This window comes from Phyllopteryx taeniolatus, chromosome 1, assembly GCF_024500385.1.
Source record: "Phyllopteryx taeniolatus isolate TA_2022b chromosome 1, UOR_Ptae_1.2, whole genome shotgun sequence".
NCBI lineage: Eukaryota > Metazoa > Chordata > Actinopteri > Syngnathiformes > Syngnathidae > Phyllopteryx > Phyllopteryx taeniolatus.
The window spans coordinates 49,333,091-49,357,903 of record NC_084502.1 but is presented as its reverse complement, the minus strand read 5'-3'; the positions used below and the strand labels follow the sequence as shown (position 1 = coordinate 49,357,903).

Genomic DNA, 24,813 nt, shown 5'->3' with positions numbered 1-24,813 from the left:
TAAAACCCCAGAATTCTCAACCCACTATTTCCCCATGTAAGGCCACCAGGGAGACCATACGCAGTCGCCTGTGTTGGATTACCAACCCAACATGCCTCACTCTTTTCCCAATTTATCTTAGCTGAAGAAGCCTTTTCACACAGCATGAGACTTTCTCTCAGTGCCTCTATGTCCCCATGTCCCTGGACCATTACAGTAATGTCATCAGCATAGGCTGACACGACTATGGGAAGGCTATAAGTCATCTCTGGCAGACATAGACCTTTCAAAGTTTTCCTAAGTCTCAATAGGAGAGGCTCGATAGCAAAACTATACAATAGTCCCGAAATAGGACAGCCTTGTCTAATCCCTCTCCCGACCACGACTGGTCTGCTCAGTCCTCCCCCAACCTTAACTACACAACATGCACTCTCATACAGGAGTCTCACCCATGATACAAAATGCTCCCCAACTCCAAATGCGCGCAATGTGGAAAATAAGAACGAAAGATCCACCCGATCAAATGCTTTTTCCTGATCAATAGAAATAATGCCTACATCAACACCGTATGCCTGGCACACATCAAAAATATCTCTCATTAAAAATAAATTGTCCAACAAAGATCTGCCAGGGATGCAGTACGACTGGTCTTCACCAATTACAATGTCCATATAAACTTTTAGTCTATTTGCCAAAACTTTGGATAAAATCTTATAGTCCGTACATAGTAAGGCAACAGGTCTCCAATTCTTGAGCAAAGTTAAATCCCCCTTTTTTGGCAGAAGAGAGATCACCGCACGCCGACAGGAAGCTGGAAGAATCCCTCTCCCAAAGGAGTCCTTGAAAACCTCCAACAAGTCAATCCCAATTATATTCCAGAAGTGTTTATAGAAATCTGCTGGTATTCCATCCAAACCTGGGGCCTTACCAGAGGTCAACTGGGTCACCGCAGTAGTCAATTCCTTCAGAGTAATGTCAGAACCCAGGACATCTTGTACATCAGATCCCAGCTGAGGGACACCCTGAAGTAGTGTCTCTGTAGCCTTTCCATCGCACCTTTCTGCCTCAAACAGGTTGGAGTAGAAATCCACCGCTAGCCTTCTCATTTCAATTAATTGCCCTGGTGTTAAAAGCCACAGACATATAAAATCTGTCTAATCTGGCTGCAGTAACCACGGCATCAAAAGCTTTCATTCGGGTATATTGTCTGTCGGTCGGATGCTTTGTCCTCCACACATCATCTAAATCCAACTCCTTGGTCATCTTTGACAAGAAACAGGATGACTGGGTATGGAGCTCCTGTCCTATTCTATCTAAAGCGGGATCGGTGCAACAGTTCCAGTCCCCCCCAACTAAAACACATTCTCCTTTATCACAGTTGTCCAAATTTTCCTTCAGTACTTTGAATAAACTCAAACGGTCCCGCCCGCAATTTGGTGCATATACATTCACAAATTTAAACATAATGTTTTGGATTTCTGCTTTAACCATTACAATCCTCCCTGCAACTATTTCTGTGATCGCTAAAACATTAACACTAAAAGTGGGACTAAATAATATACCGACCCCCGCACTAAGATTAGAGCCATGACTGAGAACGTACTGACTGCCCCAACATAGCCCCCAGTCCGTTTCATTTAAATTATCACTGTGTGTTTCTTGCAACATAGCGATATCTATTCTTTTTTGTTTTAGGATTTCTAACACTCGCGCCCTCTTCTGTGCATCTCTACCCCCGTTAATATTTAAGGATGCAACACGTAAAGAATTCATATTCATAAAAGAGAGAGAAAAACAACCAGCCAAAAGCCAACAGCAGAGAAAACACCCAGTGTTGTAGTTCCATTTCTAATTTAATAATCAACTTTAAATTTTTTCTGTCTTTTACCACTTAAAATTTTCCTAGCAGCAGTCACATGCTTCCTCAGGCAATATCTCTTCTTGTCATCAAGCAAGTCTGTTCCTACCACCTTTTGTAGGGTACTCACAGTCTTCACAAACTTTCTAACATCTGGAAAATATTCTTGTACATCAACCGTTTTACCGAATGTATCCTCCAAAAACTCATCTAATTCTTTCAAAGGGTATAAATCCTTACTCTGGGAAACGCTGTCAGCAATTGAAGCACCATCAGAGTCACCATCAGTCTCCAGCCCCATAGCCTGGCTACCATAATCATGCTGAACCTGGTCTACTATATCATCATCAGTGTTTACCCTGTCAGCAGCCTTCAGCTGCTGTCTCACATCACTAGCCTGTGCCATTTTCATCCGATCAACAATACTATTCTGTTCTATAATTTGCCTGTCATTCTGACTTTCATCATTCTCAATAATAGCACGTTGTCCCTCTACCTTCGCCGCCACCGATCCACGGCTTTCAGCAAGGGCTACCTCCGCCGTCGAGACGGCATTCACACTCATGGGGCCCACTCCAACGGAGTCAGGCTCAGCCGTCCGCTCCTCAACGTCAAAGACCCCGTCCACAACCGGACCTCCCTGGGCGTGATCCTCGAGGCTATCAACAACAGCAGGTCTCACTGTAGCATTGTTATGCGGGCACGCCACCCGTTTATGACCAACATCTCCACACTCAAAACATTTGATGCTTCCCGAGCTTGCATACACCATATACATTCCTTCCTCATGACGAACACGGAAAGAAACATCCAACGTCTGCGTCTGAGAGTCTAAAAACATGAAAACCTGTCGTCTAAAAGACTGAACATGCTTCAGTTTTTCATTTTTGCATCCTAACCCAACATTACGAAATCCGCTAGCAAACTTACCAAACCGCTTCAGCTCCCGTTCCAGCGCCTCGTTCGAAATAAACGGAGGGACGCCCGAAACAGTGATCCGTGTTGACGGTACGGCCAGCGGGGAAACTGGGATAAACTCGTCATTTAGAATTAATCCATTCTCTATAAGTTCCGTTACATGTTTTTGTTGCTTGAAAAACACGACCACCGCTTTATTCATGCGGGATGCATGTGAGATATGCATATATCCCACCTGTTCGCCAACAGCCAGCAGCACTTGCTCCACCGTGAAGCTAGGCTGTGGCACAATCCGCACGCCGTGCCTCAGAGACGGTGGCGTCTCAGGCGGCGCCATCCTCGCCACGAGGCACGGACAAAACCTTACAAAAAAAAAAAACCTAACCTCTATTAATACACAAAAGCCTACACCGTGAAGATACAATAATCACACTGTGAGAAAACATGTATTTACATAAATATACAAAATTTTCCTTCCAACTCTCCCTCACACTTCTCTGAAACACACCACCACAGAAAAAGAAGAAGAAGAATATGACTGAGTGAAGGTAGACTGCTACGGTAGCTTTGCGGCAGATTAGCTGTGATATGCTTACCAAAAGATAGTGTCGTTTCTTTGTGTGTTATGTTTTAATCTTTTACATGACATGCGTGGGGATTTCATTTTATACTGGTGTTAAAGAAAGCTTCTTACCTTTCCTCAATCGTTATTACAGGTTAATGAGTCTTAAAGGGTGTATCATTGCTTTTAACAGATTAATACTGACTGCTTAACTAATTATTATTACTAATTATTATAATTATATGACAATAGATAATGTTGAAATGTAGCCTAAAACATTCCCTTACCAGTTAAAGGTTTTATGGTGGTAACAATATTATTGCAATGGAATGAGAAATGTTGTTTTAAATGTTGACTAAATTGGAAGTTGCACCAGCATCACAGAATGGATTGTGATAGAACTTGAAGGTACCACTCTGGACAGACATCAGAGATGTGCTCCTCACCTGGTTCATAATGGAAGATTTTCGACCCAGGCGGTTATCGGGAAAGCGGAAGCGGCTCCTCTTGCTGCCGTCGTCTGACTCGGACTTGACAAACTTCTCGCTGTCACCTTTCTCCTTCTCTTGCTCTTTCTGGCGCCACTTCTTCTTACGGTTGCGCCGCTCCTTGGCACTCTTGGAGCTGAGCTTGGACATCTCAGAAGAACTGCATGACAGCTGCCCTCCCCCGTCATCCTCGACCGCATCCTCTGATACTGTTCCAGCTGAGGTTGCCATGGCAGCAGTCTAACGATAAACATAAGCATTAATAGCATCTAACAGTAACAGCGGCATGACTTTCTCCCAAAAGATACTGACTTGAGCTTCTTCCTGTTGTTTCTTGAGCTGCTCTAGCATGGCCTTAAACTCCTCCTCCTTCCGCTGGGCCTCCTCCATGGTGGCTTGGTTCTGCTCCTCGTAGGCCATGGCCACCACAGCCAGGATCAGGTTCACCAAGTAGAAAGAACCCACAAAGATCACCAACACAAAGAAGATCATGTAGGTCTTTCCTGCCGCCCTCAGTGTCTGTTGTGAGGGATACATTGAAATGATGATTTCTGTTAGTGGGGAAAAGACACTGTAGAGGTTTAACAGCTACTGTTGTTTTTAAAAGGCCCTAGACTCCAACATGTCAAGTGGAATCACTGGATCCGGATGTCACTACATCACATTGACATGGTCAGTTGAGTTAGTAGTGAGTTAAGCGGGGTACACAACCGACATTTGAACATTTCCCCCCCTCTCGCAATCAAAATCAGCAAAGGCCCGATTATTGAATGTCTCTAAAAGATTAGCCTGAGCAATTGTCCTGTGGTGTAGGGTTTGCTAATAGTGAGTTTACCTGCCTGGTCTGCAGGGAATACTGTCGGGGCCGACAATTGTGAATGTTAAAGAGTTCAATATTTATGATGGAATATCTTTGAGTGTGGAAAAAGACAGTTTGGCCAAGCCACAGACTCTGTGATTGTGATGTGAAATGGAACATTGGCCAACGAGGAAGGTCACTGAAGCTGGTGCTGTTGCCAGGCACTAATAATGTCCTTATATGTGGGGTCTGTCACATCTTAAAAATCGGTTAAGATGTTAAAAATCAGGATGTGTGTGCCCCTCTTAACAATATGTCATATCATGACTGGGTATTGTTGTAGTGTTCCATTACTTTTGTCCACAAAGTGAAAAAGGGCATTTGTCCCATTACTTTTGTTCATATAGTGAAAATGGGCTACAAAGTTGAAGTCAACTTGGCTAAGTAAGAGCATTTGGAAACTGTTTCTCTTTTGGTAAGCAATCATTTTGATGTGGTTAATGTTCACAGTCATGGACATGGGGCCACATTCTCCAATATGCTTACGAGGGGAAAAGGCACGCAGCTGCGCGCTTTTCTGGCTGCGTAGATTCTCCCATCAGCTGAAGTCTGTCATTCACGCACCTTCATGCCAGATACGCACTCTGGGTGGAGTAACCTTAAAATGTAGGCGTTCCCTATCAAATCCGCGCTTCAGAGGTTGTAGTAAGCCTCACGGCAAGATTTGCAAACCCTTTTCAACCTATATTTAATTGAATGGACTACAAAGACAATATATTCAATGTTCAAACTGATAAACTTCATTGTTTTTTTTTTTGCAAAAATTCACTCATTTTGAATTTGACGCCTCCAACACGTTCTAAAAAAGCTGGCACTGGGGGATGTCTACTACTGTGTATCATCACCTTTCCTTTTAACAACACTCAATAGTTGTTTGGGAACTGAGGACACGAATTGCTGAAGCTCTGTTGGTACAATTCTTTCCTATTCCTGCTTGATGTACATCTTAAATTGCTCAACAGTTCGGGGTCTCCGTTGTCTTATTTTGCACTCCATAATGTGGCACAAATTTTTAATGAGAGACGGGTCTGGACTGCTCACAGGCACCATGGTTCTTTTACCATGAAGGCACGCTGTTGTAACACATGCAGAATGTGGCTTGGCATTGTCTTGCTTAAATAAGCAGGGATGTCCCTGAAAAAGATGTTGCTTGGATGGCTGCATATGTTGCTCCAAAACTTGTATGTACCTTTCAGCATTAATGGTGCCTTCACAGATGTGCAAGTTAACCATGCCGTGGGGCACTAACACACCCCCGTACCATCACAGATGCTGGCTTTTGAACTTTGGGCCGATAACAATCCGGATGGTCCTTTTCCTTTTTGTCCCGGAGGGCACGACGTCCATGAGTTCCAAAAACAATTTGTCTCGTCAGACCGCAGCATACCTTTCCACTTTGAGTCAGTGTTTCACATGAGCTTGGGCCCAGAGAGGGTGGGGGCGTTTCCGTGTTTTGTTGATATATGGCTTTCAATTTGCATGGTAGAGTTTTAACTTGCATGTGATTTGTAGATGTAGTGACGAACTGTCTTAATTGACAATGGTTTCCTGAAGTGTTCCTGAGCCTGATCCTTTTCACAACGATCCCAGTTTTTAATGCAGTGCCGCATGAGGGATCGAAGGTCACAGGCATTCAATGTTGGTTTTTGGCCTTGCCGCTTACGTGATTTTTCCAGATTCTCTAAATCTTCTGATGATATTATGGACCATAGCCGGTGAAATCCCTAAATTCCTTGCAACTGTGCATAGAGAAATATATTTATTTAACGTTGGACTACTTGTTCACACAGTTGTTCACAAAGTGGTGAACCTCGCCTCATCCTTGCTTGTGAACAACTGAGCCCTTTGTGGATGCTTCTTTAGTAACACTCACCTGTTTCCAATTAATCTGTTCACCTGTGGAATGTTCCAAACAGGTGTGGGTTTTTTTTAGCATTCCTCAACTTCCCCAGCCCCTGTCCAAGGTTTTTGGGAACGTGTTGCATTCATCAAATTCAAAATAAGAGAAGATTTGGGAAAAAATACAACCCCAATTCCAATGAAGTTGGGACGTTGTGTTAAACAAATAAAAACAGAATACAATGATTTGCAAATCATGTTCAACCTATATTTAATTGAATACACTACAAAGACAATATATTTAATGTTCAAACTGATCAACTTTATTGTTTTTAGCAAATAATCATTAACTTGGAATTTTATGGCTGCAACACGTTCCAAAACAGCTGGGACAGGTTTAAAAAAAGACTGAGACAGTTGAGGAATGCTCATAAAACACCTGTTTGGAACATCCCACAGGTGAACAGGCTAATTGGGAACAGGTGGGTGCTATGATTGGGTATAAAAGGAACTTCCCTGAATTGTCATTCACAAGCAAAGATGGGGCAAGGTTCACCTCTTTGTGAACAAGTGCGTGAGAAAATAGTCGAACAGTTTAAGGACAATGTTCCTCAACGTACAATTGCAAGGAATTTAGGGATTTCATCATCTACGATCCATAATATCATCAAAAGTTTCAGAGAATCTGAAGAAATCACTGCATGTAAGCAGCAAGGCCGAAAACCAACATTGAATGCCCGTGACCTTCGATCCCTCAGGCGGCACTCCATCAAAAACCGACATCAATGTGTAAAGGATATCACCACCTGGGCTCAGGAACACTTCAGAAAACCAATGTCAGTAAATACAGTTCGGTGCTACAACCGTAAGTGCAACTTGAAACTCTACTTTGCAAAGCAAAATCCATTTATCAACAACACCCAGAAATGCCGCCAGCTGCTCTGGGTCCGAGCTCATCTAAGATGGACTGATGCGAAGTGGAAAAGTGTTCTGTGGTCAGACGAGTCCACATTTCAAATTGTTTTGGGAAATTGCGGATGTCGTGTTCTCCGGGCCCAAGAGGAAAAGAACCATCCGGACTGTTATGAACGCAAAGCTCAAAAGCCAGCATCTGTGATGGTATGGGGCTGTGTTAGTGCCAATGGCATGGGTAACTTACACATCTGTGAAGGCACCATTAATGCTGAAAGGTACATACAGGTTTTGGAGACATATGCTGCCATCCAAGCAACGTCTTTTTCATGGACGCCCCTGCTTATTTCAGCAAAACAATGCCAAACCACATTCTGCATGTGTTACAACAGCGTGGCTTCGTAGTAAAAGAGTGCGGGTACGAGACTGGCCTGCCTGCAGTCCAGACCTGTCTCCCCTTGAAAATGATCAAGGGGATCAAGGGGACCCGATCCGATCAATGACGTCATTGATCGGCTCTGCAAAAGACATTTACTCCGCGTCGCCATCGTGTACAGTATATTTGAATCCAAAATCTAGTTTATTTTTAGCCTTGTCGCGTGTCTTTTGACGTAGAACTATAAATATCTGACAACAAATAAAGTTAATAAAAAAAATTTAAAAAAAGATGTCGGCAGTGTGAGACAGACATGTAATGCGTGAATCAAACTACAAGACACGATCTTGATTGGTCTTTCACGATGTCAGACTACTCCAATAAAATATTGTATTTCGATACCACAGCATCCCGTCTTCTACGATCACTGGGGTTTATCTTGTCAACTCAAACGCGACCGGATACACTTGTTACCATGGCGACAACAACAATAATGGATCGCGCCGTGTGTTTATAAGAACAAAATGGGGGAAAACGTGTGTTGGTGGTCACCGGTGCTCGGGAGAGGACGTTTGTTTCAGGCATGCTTTAGGTATTTTTACATACTTTTAATATGATACCGCTCGCAAGCAGGCAACAAAACGTTATGTAGCCAAGCAAGCTAGTGCTAGCACAAACGTTTGTAAAACATGCAGGCATTCTCTGGAATCATGCGCTGAAGTTTTGGTGTGCGTGAAGTAATTTAATTATAATAAAGGAATTTAATTACAGTAAGTTAGCACCCATTATTTCCGTCATGTTGTAATGTTGGTTTGACCGGACTGATTAGAATACATGATCTGACTAGAGCAGTGATTTTACAAAGACACATTATTGATTGTAAATATAATTTTTTGAGCAATTAAGTACACAAGTATATACAGTAGATCCATCCATCCATTTTCAACACCGCTTATCCTGGTTAGGGTCGCGGGACGCTGGAGCCTATCCCAGCTGACTTCGGGCGAAAGGCGGACTACACCCTGAACTGGTCGCCAGTCAGTCGCAAGGCACATATAGACACGGACAACCATTCGCACTCACATTCACACCGTCACTGAGTGGGAACTGAACCCACGCTGCCTGCACCAAAGTCAGGCGAGTGTACCACTACACCATCAGTGACCTATACAGTAAATGAACAAGTCATTTAAATAGACTCATTAAGAAGAAGAAGAAGAATTAAGAAGAATCATCTTTTATTGTCATGAACATGCATGCATGCACACGAAATTTGTTCTCTGCATTTAACCCATCACAGTGAACACATACACATGTTAGTGGAACACACTGGAGCAGGGGGCAGCTGAAGCGCCCGGGGAGCATTTCGGGGTATCAGTGTCTTGCTCAAGGACACCACAGCCGTGAGTCCGGGGGATGTTGGCGGATGGTCCAGTCGGGGTTTTGAACCTTGGTCCCCCACGGTGGCAGGCGATGACCTTAACCATTGGGCCACGGCTGCCCATCTTGCTCCATCTTGTGATCGGATCGGTGATTGGTTATTATTTTTGTAAACTCGATGATCGGTGATCGGCCCCAAAAATCCTGATCGTGTAAAGCTTATTGAATATAGCTTGAAAAGGCTTTGCAAATCCATTCTGTTTTATTTACATTTTACACAACGTCCCAACTTCATTGGAATTGGTGTTTTTATGTCTACGTGTAGTCACTGATGGTGTAGTGGTACACTCGCCTGTCTTCAATGCAGGCAGCGTGGGTTCTGTTTCCACTCAGTAACGGTGTGAATGTGAGTGCGAATAGTTGTCCGTGTCTATATGTGCCCTGCGACTGACTGGCGACCAGTTCAGGGTGTAGTCCGCCTTTCACCCAAAGTCGGCTGGGATGGGCTCCAGCACCCCGCAACCCTGAACAGGATGAGCGGTATTGAGAATGGATGGATGGATGGATGTCTACATGAAACCTGTCCGTGGCTCAAAAAAGGTTGGGGACCACTGATATAGAACACAGTAGGCACACCCTTTTTAATTGATACGCCTCCATTTTATTACTTTTTTGGATTTATTTCAGGTCGCACTGTGGGTGAGTGTTTAGCATATCTGCCTCACTGTTCTGAGGTTGTGGGTTTTTACTCCAGGCTGCAGCCCTTCTGTGTGGAGTTTGCATGTTCTCTTTGTGCTTGCCTGGGTTTTCTACAGGCACTGCAATTTCCTCCCACTTTCCAAAAACATGATTCCGAGGTTCAGTGAAGACTCCAACTTGTCCATAGGTGTGAATGTGAGTGTGAATGGTTGTCTGTCTCTGCCTGTCTCTGTCTGTTGTCTGTGCACTATAAGTTTACTGCCAACCAATCCAGGGTGTGCCCCTCCTCTCTCCCAAAGTCATCTGCAGCACACCCGTGACCTTCGTGAGGATAAGCAGTATTGAAGATACAGTAGATGGATGGATTTATTTCATACAGAATAAAAACATTCTCTTTCAAAGTGTAAGGGTAGCCGGAGTGGTTTACACTTCCTGACTGGCCAACTATACACTGTGTGCTGGCGGCATGGTGGCCGACTGGTTAGCACATCTGCCTCACAGTTCTGAGGAGCCGGATTCAAATCCGGCCTCCCCTGTGTGGAGTTTGCATGTTCTCCCCGTGCCTGTGTGGGTTTTCTCCGGGTACTCCGGTTTGCTCCCACATCCCAAAAACATGCATCCTAGGTTGATTGAAGACTCTAAATTGCCCATAGGTGTGAATGTAAGTGCGAATGGTTGTTTGTCATTGTGTGCCCTGCGATTGGCTGGCAACCCGTTCAGGGTGTGCCCCGCCTCTCGCCCTAAAATAGGTGGGATAGGCTCCAGCATGCGACCCGAGTGAGGTTAAACGGTATGGAAAATGGATACATTTGCGCTTCATCAGTTTCATGTATTTCAATGACATTCACAAGTCTCGAGAAAAATCCATGTTTCCATGATTTGAAGCCAGGCCAGCTGTCAGTGAATCAAGCCTTATGTGTGTTTCTGCTTTTCTTTTCATATTACACGCAATGGGTGTGTCAGAAGTCTGAATGAGAGAATCCTTTTGCGCAAACAGGAGAATATGGCCTATAATGAATATTAAAGCACCTGATAGGCTGATATTGTGTTGATATTTGCATACAACGCAATATTCCTCACAGACTCAAACAATCAATGTGTATAAAGCACCCACACAAGGGATGTGGTACGAGCCATGATTTCAAAGACAATACAAAATATGGATTTGAGCTTGCAGTATGGAGGTAAATGTCAGCAGCAGTCAGACGCAAGAATAGAAGCGGGAGCTGGGATGCTCCCTTCATGTTTAATTGGCCAATCCTGCACACTTAATATTTCAAACATCCGTCCTTGCACTTGCACGTGGAGACAGGAGAGTCACCGCCATTTCAGAGAGCTAATGTGCACACATAGAGACTAGGCCTAGCTTTTTCACAATACAAAATAAAAGATCATCATTTTAAAGACTGAAACATGGGCCTATTTTGAGGCTTTTTAGCACCAACAAAATACCACTGGCGATGGTAGTATTGTCTAACATTACCTTCTAACAATGAAAGTGCTTCAAATTTTTTTGCATCTGTATCAAGTGGCCAGCTCCTGTATAATGAATGCACAGCTGATACGACATGTCCCAGAATGCACTACAATAGCCAGTGTGATACCACACATTTTCCCACAGTCTTTCGTCATTGAATAATAATAATAATTTTATGACACAAATTTGCTCTATTTGCATTTGAAATACCCATGAACAAGTTTAGTTGTAATGTAACTGTCAAAAAAGGCACACTATGTTTATTAGAGCATATTAGTGCAGCTCCTGAGGCCACCAAATTCAATAGGAATTAGCTCGTTTTACAGACTTGAGGTACAGGCAGAGACAAACTGTATAAACAATATAAAACAAATAACATATAAATGGGTGATTCTTGGTTATTGGTACCTTTTCCATCCCTGTAAAGAGACTTTCGTTTTTTTACTTAAAGAAAATGCTTATTATGAAATGAATAATGCTTATTATAGGCATCACTTTTTTGGAAGGAACTTAAAGAGCATAGTGAGGCGAGTACACGGTAAACATTTGACCTCATTCACTAGCCATGCGGACGCAGATTTGTGCTGAAATCGTGCGTAAGCACGTTTGATGCAAACCTTTGATTTTTCGATTTGTTCCTATTTGTTTTGTTCATACTCTGCGGACAAATTTAGAACATCCTCAGACCATGTGTAAGCACAAATATTGCAGGGTCCTCTATCGAAAATACATCAAACACATATTTTCCCCAAGATGGACAGTATTTCAACGCTAGTCATTAGTAATAACTTTGGTGACAATAACTCAAACCAGAAATTTGCTAATGGGTTGACTGACCTAAACAACAATTAAAAGGACAATCCTGATCACTTCTACCCTTCGTTCCGTTCAAACGCAGTACAGTAGGATACAGTATGTGCTTTTATATGTGTGTCCCTCGACAGCCGTCTGCATGCGCAGCCGACCTTGTCACTCAACGAGGAAGTGCGATCAGATTTGCTGCACTTTTTCAAAGGCTTCAGTATTCTTTCTAATCCCTATGACAATCTAATTAATATATTTTTCTGTAATTCTGCATGTGCAGATGTGATGTTAAATCGATCTGTTCACTCACACATCGCCGCTAGTGTGAATTATGACGCACTCCAGTTGCCATATGTGGCTCATATTTCCTGTTGCTTCCAATGCATTTCATTACTCTTAACTACAAATGCCCCTTTGCTCTATTATTCCTTACTATGTAGCGTATGCAGTATTTTCTCATTCTTGGCTCTTAAATTTTTTTGTATGGTTGTTTTAGTGCCACATTCTGTAATTTAACTTTGAAATTTATTAAATTATTGACATGACTATCTGCGACTGGCTGGCGACCAGTTCAGGGTGTACCCCGCCTCTCGCCGAAGATAGCTGAGATAGGCTCCAGCACACCCGCCCGCGACCCTAGTCAGGATAAGCGGTACAGACAATGGCTAGATGGATGGACATGACTATTATATGTTGTCGGTTTCTGTGTTTAGCAAGCTTTCTGATAATACAAACCTTTTGAATAACAGATAAAGATTAAGAAAGTTACTAAAATGTTGGATCAGCCACCTGTGGTGAAAAAAAATGTGCATTGAGTGACATGTGTAAGATGGATGCCCTTTTAAAGGGAAATAGGGGCACGGTTTATGCAGATAGGACACCGAGGGCACAAGCCCATCATTTAGAATGAATTCCGATTCATTAACATACGCACATGGTTGCAAAGAAAATTGGCCGGTACGCACGTCATGAATCTGACGGTAACTTTGCATAAATGCTCAACCTGTGCGCAGAATGAGAACATTTCTACACATTTATTAATGAATGAGGCCCATTCTGTCTGCCTTTTTGTACGTTTTTGGATCTTAACCTTAAATTTACACCTTAACGATAAAGACATACTCCACTGAATTTAACTTTGAAAATCAATTAATTCTACTGATATGAGTGCAGTGGAACCTCGATTTAACGGACCCGGATAAAGGGAACAGAAAATAGTGTCCGGTTGGAAATCAAAATGCCCTTTTGTAGCGAACAAAACCTGTGAGTTCCAGAATTGGCCGCTGTTGTTTACTGGCGCAATCAACGGACAGGGACTGGTTCCTGTATTTCCAGGTTGTGCCACAAAAGGGGCATGCCATTTCTACCTGTTCATATTCATGGTTGCTGTTTATTCAGGCGCTTGTCATGTACACGTCTCTTGAACATACAATACTGATTTTGGTACAGTATGCAGTTGTTTTTTTGTCAAACCGTAACGGAGGTGGGAAAAGGAAGATGCTAACCTTGTGGCTCATGTAGCGACCCTCGACTCAACCACCACCACAACAACTTTCTCCCACCAGCTGCACGCCATTTTTAACCATCCCAAGCACCAGTGATCATGGCACTTTCACAGCAGTAATAGATAATCACATCAATGTTTAAAGGTAAGTTTAGGTCAACTTTAAAACTTTTCAAACTTTCTGACATTTATGTACAATAATTTTGTACTATATTGGTTTGTATTAGACCATGAAAAAAAAGTGCTTCAAATTAATGGACAAATGGCATTAATGGCAGCCTCTCCCCCCATTAGTCCACTAAATCGAGGTTCCACTGTACTTGAATTATTGGCAGTTGTTATCATTCGAAAGGTAAAAACTGTTTCTGAGAAAAAAAATTTGTTAAAGTCATATTTTTCAGAGAGAGAGAGACAGAAAGAAAGAAAGCTAGACACAGACAGGGAAAGGGAGAGAAAGCGAGAGACAGACAGACAAAGAAAGAGAGAAAGAGCAGGAGGGAGAGAGACAGACAGACAGACAAACAGAGAAAGAAAGAGCGAAAGAGACAGAGACAGACAGACAAAGAAAGAAGAGCGAGACAGACAGACAGAAAGAGAGAATGAGCGAGAGAGAGAGAGAGAGAGAGAGACAAAGAGAGAGAGAAAGAAAGCGAGAGACAGAGACAGACAATGAAAGAAAGAGAGAAAGCAAGCGAGACCGAGACAGACAGACAAAGAAGAGAGAAAGCGGGAGAGACAGAGACAGACGGACAGAGAGAATGAGCGAGAGAGAGAGACAGACAGACAGAAATAGAGATCCAGAGATAGAGAAAGAAAGCGAGAGAGCGAGACAGACAAAGAAAGAAAGAGAGAAAGCAAGAGAGACATAGACAGACAGACAAAGAAAGAAGAGAGAAAGACAGAGAGACCGAAAGAGAGAAAGAGAGAGAGAGAGACAGACAGACAGACAGACAGAGAAAGAAAGCGAGAGACAGAGAAACAGAGAAAGAAATGAGAGAAAGCAAAAGAGACGAACAGACAAAGAAAGAAGAGAAAGAGAGAGAGAGAGAGAGAAAGAGAGAGAGATGGCACATTAAAAAGTACAGACATGCAAATGAATCCTCAGCGTATGTGTGCATGTGTGAGACTTTTGGCTTGATTACACTTCATAAAACCAATTAATATCTTTACATTCTCTTCTATTATGTTTTTATGACTATATTTTACAATATTCTGCTACTTGTCTTTTGGGGGAAAAAACGTGGTGTTTTTTGGGGACTGGAACAGATTAATTGCATTTCCATTCATTTTAATAGGGAAATATGTTTTGAGATGTGTCTTGAGATAAGAAGATGGTAAGAAGATTGAACGAATTAAACTCGTATCTCAAGGCACCACTGTATCAGATTTTTCTCCTATTGCTTAATATGCTTTTTCTATGAAAACTAACAAGTCGTGTCTTCACAGTTGCATTTTGTTTTGGTTCTTTTATAAATGGTCTGTCTTTGCCACTCTAGCTGTCTTCACCGTGAATGCCACTGGAGAGAGCCTCGTTATGTTGCTCCAATACACCAGAGAGATCTGTGATCTAAAGTGCCAGGATGCGACATCCATTTTGCATTCACACAATAGCAGACAGCGAAATAGATGGTGTAATTTCTGAGATGCGTATGAATTTGTGAACGTGTCGGAACAATTGCATGTCTTTATCATCATTACGATTGTATAACGACAAGAGTAATGGGTTTAACAAGTAGTTAGGAGCATATATGCATGGATCATTTTACACCTGAAACTCGAGTCCCGAGATACACATGTCATGGAAACATTGAGTCCCAGCCTTGGAACAATGAGTCCCTGTAATTTATCATCATGGAATACTACGGTGACCTGGAAGTGCAAAACAATATAACAAAAAATTGTACATTTCAGAAAACATCCATCCATCCATCCATCTATTTTCTGAGCCGCTTATCCTCACAAGGGTCGTGGGAGTGCTGGAGCCAATCCCAGCTATCATCGGGCAGGAGGCGGGGTACACCCTGAACTGGTTGCCAGCCAATCGCAGGGCACAAACAAACAAACAACCATTCGCAGTCACATTCACACCTACGGGCCATTTAAAGTCTTCAATCAACCTACCACGCATCTTTTTGGGATGTGGGAGGAAACCGGAGTGCCCGGAGAAAACCCACGCAGGCATGGGGAGAACATGCAAACTCCACACAGGCGGGGCCGGGGATTGAACCCCGGACCTCAGAACTGTGAGGCAGACGCTCTAACCAGTCGTCCACCGTGCCGCCATTTCAGAAAACCGTAACACTTCTACATTTCAGAAAACGCATCAACAAAAGCAGAAACACTTTTACAAAAGACGAAACAAATTACAATTGAGACAACCCGGAAAGGGAACGTCCAACATTATTAAGACTCCAGCGTGTTTTCCTGGAAGGACACGCCCTGCTCCAATATTACTGGCTCCAGGACATAATTTGGTGCTGTATCCCTGTAGAACACGCTCTACTGCTTCCAGACGGTAAAAGAAGTATGTGACTGATTAAGTGTGGCAGCGTTAATATAAATGCCATTAACCCTAAAGCCTGTCGAACACTGTGCAACACGGTCGAACCCGACTGGACCGAACCATCGCATAAAAATAAGAGTTGCCGACGCACCCCCGCACATTGAGCGATTGTATATATGGATGCCCTGAACAGCGAGCCTGTATAGGCGTTTGATGCTGTATATACAATATACTGTACTTGATCACATTTCTTAAACCATAAAATAATAGATTAAGAGTTAAGGAAGAAGCAGGTTGTTAAAGAGAAAGGATGATGGCGAGAATTAAATGGAAAGTGCGGCTATTTGAAAGGAAGCTCCCGGCTCCATTCATTTGAACGTACATTCTGGTCACAAACGTCGCTCTTTCATGCACAGGCACATTATACATTATGAATACAGGTTACTATTGATTTAAAACAACATTTGATTGTTTAAATACTGTGCTATGTATATGGCTTGAGCCGAGGCAACGCGACGGCACGGCTCGCAAACCCGGTAATGTATTTTCACCGCAGTTGAAAGCTTCTGTGCATTTTTATTGAATGTAAAATGGGACTAGAGAGATTAGAATTTTTAATCGCGTCAATACCAGCGGTCGACCGATCGGCCGCTCAAGGAAACAGTTGTCAAACCACGCACACTGCACCATAGTTCAGTCGGGTTCGGCGGCGGTGGTCGGTGTTCGCCAGCCTTAACCAGCATAATCTTAACCTTAACTCATCCAAAACTGCCTTAACCCCAACCCTAGTTCTAAACCTAACCATAATAAACTTCTTTGTTTTTTTATTATATTTGGGATGGACATCTTGTTACATTGCCCTGCGATTGGCTAGCAATGCAGGAGCCAATCATGTTGAAGTGGGGCGGGTCTTGCTGAGAAAGGGCGTGGGATTTTTAAGAATGGGTTGTCTCAATTGTAATTTGTTTCGTCTTTTGTAAAAGTGTTTCTGCTTTTGTTAATGTGTTTTCTGAAATGGATAAGTGTTTTGGTTATTGTTAATTTGTTTTCTGAAATGTAAAAGTGTTTCGGTTTTCGTTAAATTGTTTTCTGAAATGTAAAAGTGTTTCGGCTTTTGTTAATTTGCTTTCTGAAATGTAAAAGTGTTTCGGCTTTTGTTAATTTGCTTTCTGAAATGTAAAAGTGTTTTGGCTTTTGTTAAGTTGTTTTCTGAAATGTGAAAGTGTTTTACAATTTGTTATATTGTTTTGCACTTCCAGGCCAGCGTAGAATACAGATTCAGTACTCCTTCACTACATCACCGTTCTTGCTTCAGGGTCCCGCTATATTACTTTCTTTTATACTGTTTGCATAACATTTTTGTTATTCATTGCTCTTGCTCTCTCTCAATGTATGTGTTTATGCCTACGACGATGGCAATTGCTTTAGAACAATATATTCATTCATTCATCTTCCATTCGGCTTATCCTCACTAGGGTCGCGGGCGTGCTGGAGCCTATCCCAGCTATCTTCGGACGAGAGGCGGGGTACACCCTGAGCTGGTCACCAGCCAATCGCAGGGCACATATAAACGAACAACCATTCGCACTCACATTCACACCTACGGGCAATTTAGAGTCTCCAATTCATGCATGTTTTTGGGGTGTGGGAGGAAACCGGAGTACCCGGAGAAAACCCACGCAGGCACGTGGAGAACATGCAAACTCCACACAGGCGGGGCCGGGATTTGAACCCCAGTCCTCAGAACTGTGAGGCGGATATGCTAACCAGTCCAGCGATGGTGGGCGTTGACCTCGGTGACGCACCTGTCGTGAATTGTAATCATCAGCCTTTTGACAATGTGCGGGCGTCGGAATATTCACCCATTTTTGCCCAGTGTTCGCCGCCTACGTTTGTGCTCTGTCTCATCTGAGGTACTCTACGAATAGATTGTTTACCACACGTACCTTTTGTCGTGTCCCCCTGTGTTATTTGTTTTTTATTCTCTCTGGTCGTGCGTCTCTTTGGCTGAGTACGTCTCTCCCTCGCATGCTCTTTTGTTGAATTAAAATTGTTTTTGGACCTTTTGTCTAGAGTCTATTTTTGGGATCTGTTTTTACGGCACAGCCATCCATGACAGAATGTGAGTGCGAATGGTTGTTTGTTTCTATGTGCCCTTCGATTGGCTGGCGACCAGTTCAGGGTGTACCCCGCCTCCCGCCCGAAGATAGCTGGGATAGGCTCCAGCATGCCCGCAACCCTAGTGGGGATAATCGGTAAAGAAAATTGATGGATATTATATTATTATATATTGTAGGTTTCTTAGAACAGCCTGTAGATTACTAAAATTTTTCACTTGTATATTTTATGTAATCACTCAAAAAACTGCACTCCGGTTCATGTCCTATTGAGCAACTGATCAATTTGTGTTGAGTGTGGCACAGTATTTATCATAGTGGGTGAACTTTACCAGCATGTAGAGGTTTTCCCAGAAGTCTTGTGTCATGAGTCGGAAAAGAGCCAGGAAGGCCCATCCAAAGCTGTCAAAGCTGGTGTAGCCGTAGTTTGGATTCCTCCCAGCTTTCATACACGTGTAGCCCTCCGGGCAACGACTGAGGAAGGAAGGGAGCAAGGATTCAGAATGACGCATTGTTTACAGTGGTACCCTCAAGTCGGGACACCCCAAAGGTTCTACAACAATATGCTGCTGAAAAATATGGTCTGAAGTTTAAACCATTTTTGGAGTTCATCAGTGCACTTCTCCAGACTTACTCTGAAAGGAAGACAGTGGAAAGAAAAGCCAGGTTAAGTGCTGTAACGGCTTTTATTTGGTAAGATTCCTACTTCCGGTTTCCATTCACTTCCCATTAGCTTGATAAGACTCTCAGCTGGTACCAAGCAGCTTTTTTGTGGACAAAGGACTTTGATTTGGTGCTTTTGAGTCCATGTATTTGTGATGTTTCACAAGAAGGAGCACTGAGTGAAGAGGGAGACTGCTACGTTAACCTCTTAACAGTGTTGCCACAGTTACCTTGAAAAAGTAACTTTGTTACTTTACTGTTTACTTGATTGTAAAACTAACTTAGTTACTTTACTGATAACTTGGTTTTAAAAGTAACTGAATTAGAAAAACGTAGCGTAGTGAAGTAGTAGTAGTAGTAGTATTCAGCAGCGGCCGACAACACTACATGAACATAAAAATGACAACCGGTTTTGCGAATACTTTATTAGAAATGCATTTTTAACATTAACGTTAAATAATAATATTTTTATTTTAAAAAAAAAATTTCTTGACTTCCCTTACATAAATACTTTTTTAAAAATAAAATAAACAATATGATTTAACTTTCTTGATTTAACTTAACATAAATACCGTATTTTCACGACCATATGGCGCACTTAAAAGTCTTAAATTTTCTCCAAAATGGACGGGGCGCCTTATAATGCCTTATGTGTGCACCGAGTTCCAACATATATAAATGTTGTTGTGTCATGAGTGCTCCGCTCTACTTTTGTTTTTGTTTTTTTAGCATTTCCTGCCGACACGCTGCTTACACACAGGAAAAGCGGACGTGGCTGAGGACAGGGGAAGGACGCTAAAGCCACGCCCCCAGCAGGGATATAGCGACGGGCTGTTTTTTTTGTTTTACCGCTTTACTGACTGGGAGCATTTCCGGGGTGTGCATTGTGCAAAACAACATCTGTTTGGCTAAGGACCCCCGAGCAGCCGCGAGAGAATTCAAGATCAACGAATCCATGGTTCGCAAGTAGAGGAAGCAGGAAAACGAGCTTTGCCAAGTCAAGAAGACGAAGCTGAGTTTTCGCGGGAAAAAAAAGAAAAACAAAACGCGGAAACAAGGCGAGGTGGCCCGAGTTGGAAGACCAACTCGAGCAATGGATTAATGAGCAAAGAATAACTGGGGCTTGCCATCATTCCGGGAGGCTTGACGAACCGCTGGACATCGGTGTAAACAGGTCGTTCAAATTGAAGTTGCGAGCGGCGTGGAAGTAATGGATGACAGATGGCGAACACAGCTTTACCAAGACTAGGAGGCATCGCCGGGCGAGTTACGCCACAATTTGTGAATGGATTGTGGATGCTTGGGCTAACGTGTCTGCTTGCACTGTTGTTCGAGCTTTCGCACGACAACGAGACTGACTCGAACCTTGCGTGTTTGATTGAGAACTTGCCCAGCTGTTCATTTCGGATACAGAAGATGAGGACTTTGATGGATTTGTGGATGAGGACTGATAAAAAAAATAACGTGTGTACATTGTTAAATACTTCAATAAAGTACAACCAAACTCAGTTTTTTTCCCGCTGCCTTTTTAAAAACATTGTTTTAGCGTGCATGCATGCTACCGTATGTTTTAAGCTCGCGTATGTTTTACCATGCCTACGCCCAATAATACGGTGCGGTGCGCCTTATGTATGTGTTAAATACAGAAATAAACCCAGTAACTGAGACTGCGCCTTTTAATTCGGTGCGCCCTATGGTCGTGAAAATACGGTAGGCTACTTATTTTTTATGAAAATAAAGATCGTCTTTCTAGACTTCACTTAACATATGTACATAAATAAAATATAAAATAAAGAGACTTTCTTGACTTTATTTACACGAATACTTGTTTTTATAAAAAAAAAAAAAGTATTTTTATAAAAATAAAGATGGTCTTTCTAGACTTCACTGAACATACATAAATAACATAAAATAAAGATAGTCTTAACATATAAAATAGTCTTTTTTTGTGGCCAGAAACATAACACAAACCTCTATGTCTCATAATCTGAACTGAAGGTTGCTACAGGAATAAGATAAGACTTCTAGATAACCAGAGGTCTTTTGTCAAACCCAAACATACACAAATGATACAGGTAGTGGATTTTTATAGAAAATTTATTGAAATCTAATAGGGGAATCTTCAGGGGACCAATGCAGGGAAAAGCAAAACAAAGGTCAGACAAACATGAATAAAGGAGATTGAATTTGTGAGGGTGGAATGAGCATGGGGTGACCATGCATACAGCTGGGGGTTCCTGTTCTCGTTAATTTAAACCCAAATATGCACCAATCTCTACTTTAGTAGACCACAAGTTGGACTTACGTGCGTGGAACACAATTTAGGCACGCTGATCGATCTCCCGAATGTTTGGCCGGTCCGGTCCACACGGGGAACAGGTGGATTTGGTGGAAAAAGGAGGACGGAAAAAAAGAAAAGAAAACAATAAAAAGAGTTCCAAGGCAGGGCGGCCGAGGCCAGGGTGTCGCTGTTCGCGAGATGCTCAGAGCGGACGTGCGCCGCCTGTTTCCTTCCCAACGGAGCTTGCCCGTGAGCTGCCCAGGCACCCGCAAGGGTAGTTTAGGGCGCTGGCAGGGTGCTCTGCGGTGGGGAAAGGTCCAATGTGTGGTGAGAGGTGGGGGTTTCCTGGCTGAGCCAGTCTTCGGGGCGCTTCGTTCAACAAAGTGGGGGCTCCGGCCTTTATGCCCAGCCGAAAAAAGGGGGTTCCCCCCCCTCTGGGGGCCAAAAGGGGAGATACACCGCCTCTTAATGTTACTTTTCCATCCTTGGATTATTTTGTGGTTTACAACCAGTGGGATAAAATATTAATTATTGGATTTGATATAACGAGACCAGTTTCCAGCTTGGCATTGTCACGCATACATCCTCTTCAATCCCTGTAATGAATGTTTCAATTGTATGTGGTTGTTGAGAACACTGTAATATTTGCAATGTGGCATTTGTGTTGTGTGAGGTGAAACATCCAATCTGGCCCAGTTGACAAACAGATTTGACATCAGATATTCAAATTTGCAGAAATACAATCACTTGTGGCACTGTGATGGTGAACACTGGGAATGTTCATGCTAAATTCTTAAAATATCATGCAACATTAAAATTTTATGAAGATTGTGATTAGTTCTCCCGGAGTTGCAGTAGTTCTCCACCGCCTGTGGGTGTCGCTCATGTCCCATCCATTGTCCCAGATGTCTTAACAAGTTGCATTTAAGAGGACAAATGGGCTTTTGAACTTTTATCTTGGCAGGCCTGGGAGTCCAGGTTTCTGTGGTAGCTGCTAATTGATTTAAAGTCTAGGTGAGAAGTCAGGATTCCTAGTCTCCACTTTGGTAATTAATTTAGCGTCCGTGTGAGATAAACCAGGCATCACCGTGGCCGTCTGTCTCGGCGGGGGAGCGGAGACAGGGAATGCAGTCCCAGTCCAAGGTTGGGGGTCATGGTGCCATCTAGCGAGCGCCTTCATATTTTTTCTACATTTCTGTGTACTACCTCTCCAGATAAGAAGAAAACTGTGTTCTGTGAGGCAGCTCAGTATTCGTAGTAGTAGGGATCTTGTTGATTATGGAACGAAACGTGGGTGACTGAACCGTATTTAAGGGTAGCATTAGTTCTACCACAAACTGCCCGAGCAACCTCTTCAACTCTTCCCCACTTACTGTTTTTGTTGCACCGAAGTCCAGCTTTTGCTGTTTCAGAGGTGGACATACTGCATTAGTAGCTGCGCTCAGCTGCTTCTTACAACCTGGTTGGAGTTTCAGTGTACTGTGCTGCGACTCCAAATGTTTTTTTTAAATTAGACGTAGTGTTCTTATAGCTTGACAATACTTTGTTGCCAGGACATAGTGTACAACGGACCTTAATATTGTTCTCTAACTGACAGGAACTCAAAATAGTAATTGTATTTCCAACTTGTGCATGCCAAATTCTCGTCCCCGTCCATTTTGTTTGCGCCTCTGACTGCTTAGGTACGCGTGAGTTGATTATGTGCTACGTCAGATTACGTCACTCTCCCAGAGGGCCTTGTTGATAAATATTTTGCCTTTTTTTCGATATTGTAGTTATTCGTTGTGTGCATTTTAGTTAGGAATAATTCAGTGTATAGTGTGTTTCCTTTGTGTTATTAGTCATTACTGAAACAAAGGCTGAAATCGGTCTACACTTATGACATGCACTGTGACTGAATCAAGTTTCTTGGTTATTGGCTTTCCTCATGTTCCTTCACACTGTAGTTTGTCAAATGTCAATATCTGTAGATTTCTAAGTTGTAATAGGATGTGTTAAAATCCAAAGCATTTTGAAATCTGAACCTTGTCAGCATTTGTGTATATATACACGCACACATATATATATATAGATAGATAGATAGATAGATAGATAGATAGATACACATATATACACACACACATATATATATATATATATACACACATATATATATATATATATATATATATATATATACATATATATATACATACACACACACATATATATATATATATATACACACACATATATATATATATACACACACATATTTATATATATGTGTATATATATGTGTATATATTTATATATATATATATATATATACATATACACATATATCTATAAATATATACACATATATACACATATATATATAAATATATGTGTATATATATATATATGTGTATATATGTGTATATATTTATAGATATATGTGTATATATTTATATATATATGTGTATATGTATATATACATATATATATATATATATATATACATATATATATACATACATATATTGGCCATGGATCACATCATTTGTTCTGATGTGAATGATGAGACATGTAATGGAGTGTGGAAATGGTTAACTGTGATTGTTGGCAGAGTGGCTTCTGGAAGACTGTGAATGAGGGAGTTAAAAAACCTAATGCTCCTCACTATGGAGTCACCCACTGTGGCAGTGGTTGGGGTGAACAATGGACGGGGACGAGCTTCTCTGAGAGCGGTGCTTAAGGGTCTGAGCATCTCGCCCAGTAAGCAGCTTCCCTCATGATCTTGCACCGGGAGGAGGAAGTCGCGGATCTGAGCGGGGCTCCTAGAGCAGGTCCACCATCACCCTGGGTTGTTGGTCGTGGATCAGTCACAGGGTTGACAGATTGCTGCTGAGAGAATTCATCAACACTCCGGATATCATATCTGTTCTCAAGATTCAGATCACAGGGTGGAGGAGGTGTTACGCTGGATTTCTCAAGCCTTTTTCCAGGTGCTGTGGAACAAGACACATAGATGGAAGTGGAGCTAGTCGCCCTGAGCCTTGGATTTTGAATGTAGTTTTTTTTACTGCAGTTTACCCATTTTGGCCTGGCCCCGTAGGATCAGCCATTGTCCTGAGCAGGTTGGAGGTGTGAAACTGAGTCCAAGGGACCTGTCTTTGTAGTGTAGTTGCTGGATCAGGAGTCAGGGGCTGAGGAGTCAAGTCTGTTTGTTCAGCGGGGGGTAAGTCAGCACAGTTAGTGATCGTTGTGACCATTGAGCCAGCCTCAAGGTGTGGGATGGTGGAGTCAAGATCAGAAGGGTCTCCAAAAGGACAAGGACCCATGGCCACCACAGAGTCGAGGTGAGTTTCTTCGTCTCTTATCCAGTGGAGGTTGGAAATATGCTGCTCCAGCTCAGCGATCATCTGGGATTTGAGGAAGGAGCTGTCACAGTCACGTGAAGAGGTGGGTGGAGCCATGGGGAACAGATAGTTTGGCAAAGAACACAAAGACTACACCAGCAACAGGAAGCTACTATTACTACCTTTTAACAGTTGGCCTTGCAAGACTTACATGCAAGGACTCGTAAAGGAGTCCGAAGCGTTGTGTTGTCAACAGATCAGTGTAGGTCAG

General features: G+C 42.5%; 1 protein-coding gene across 6 annotated transcripts in view; it reads right to left on the bottom strand.

The window, feature by feature from the left end:
- The window catches only part of scn8aa (sodium channel, voltage gated, type VIII, alpha subunit a), a 171,664-nt gene that overhangs the window by 76,963 nt on the left and 69,888 nt on the right, over positions 1-24,813 (bottom strand). For all 6 annotated transcript variants that reach the window (XM_061747434.1, XM_061747424.1, XM_061747454.1 and 3 more), the window contains 3 exons: positions 18,608-18,749; positions 4,118-4,324; positions 3,764-4,045 (listed from right to left, as the gene is read on the bottom strand). In XM_061747434.1, coding sequence (XP_061603418.1) covers positions 3,764-4,045; positions 4,118-4,324; positions 18,608-18,749 — 631 coding nt within the window. The remainder of the gene's footprint in view (positions 1-3,763; positions 4,046-4,117; positions 4,325-18,607; positions 18,750-24,813) is intronic.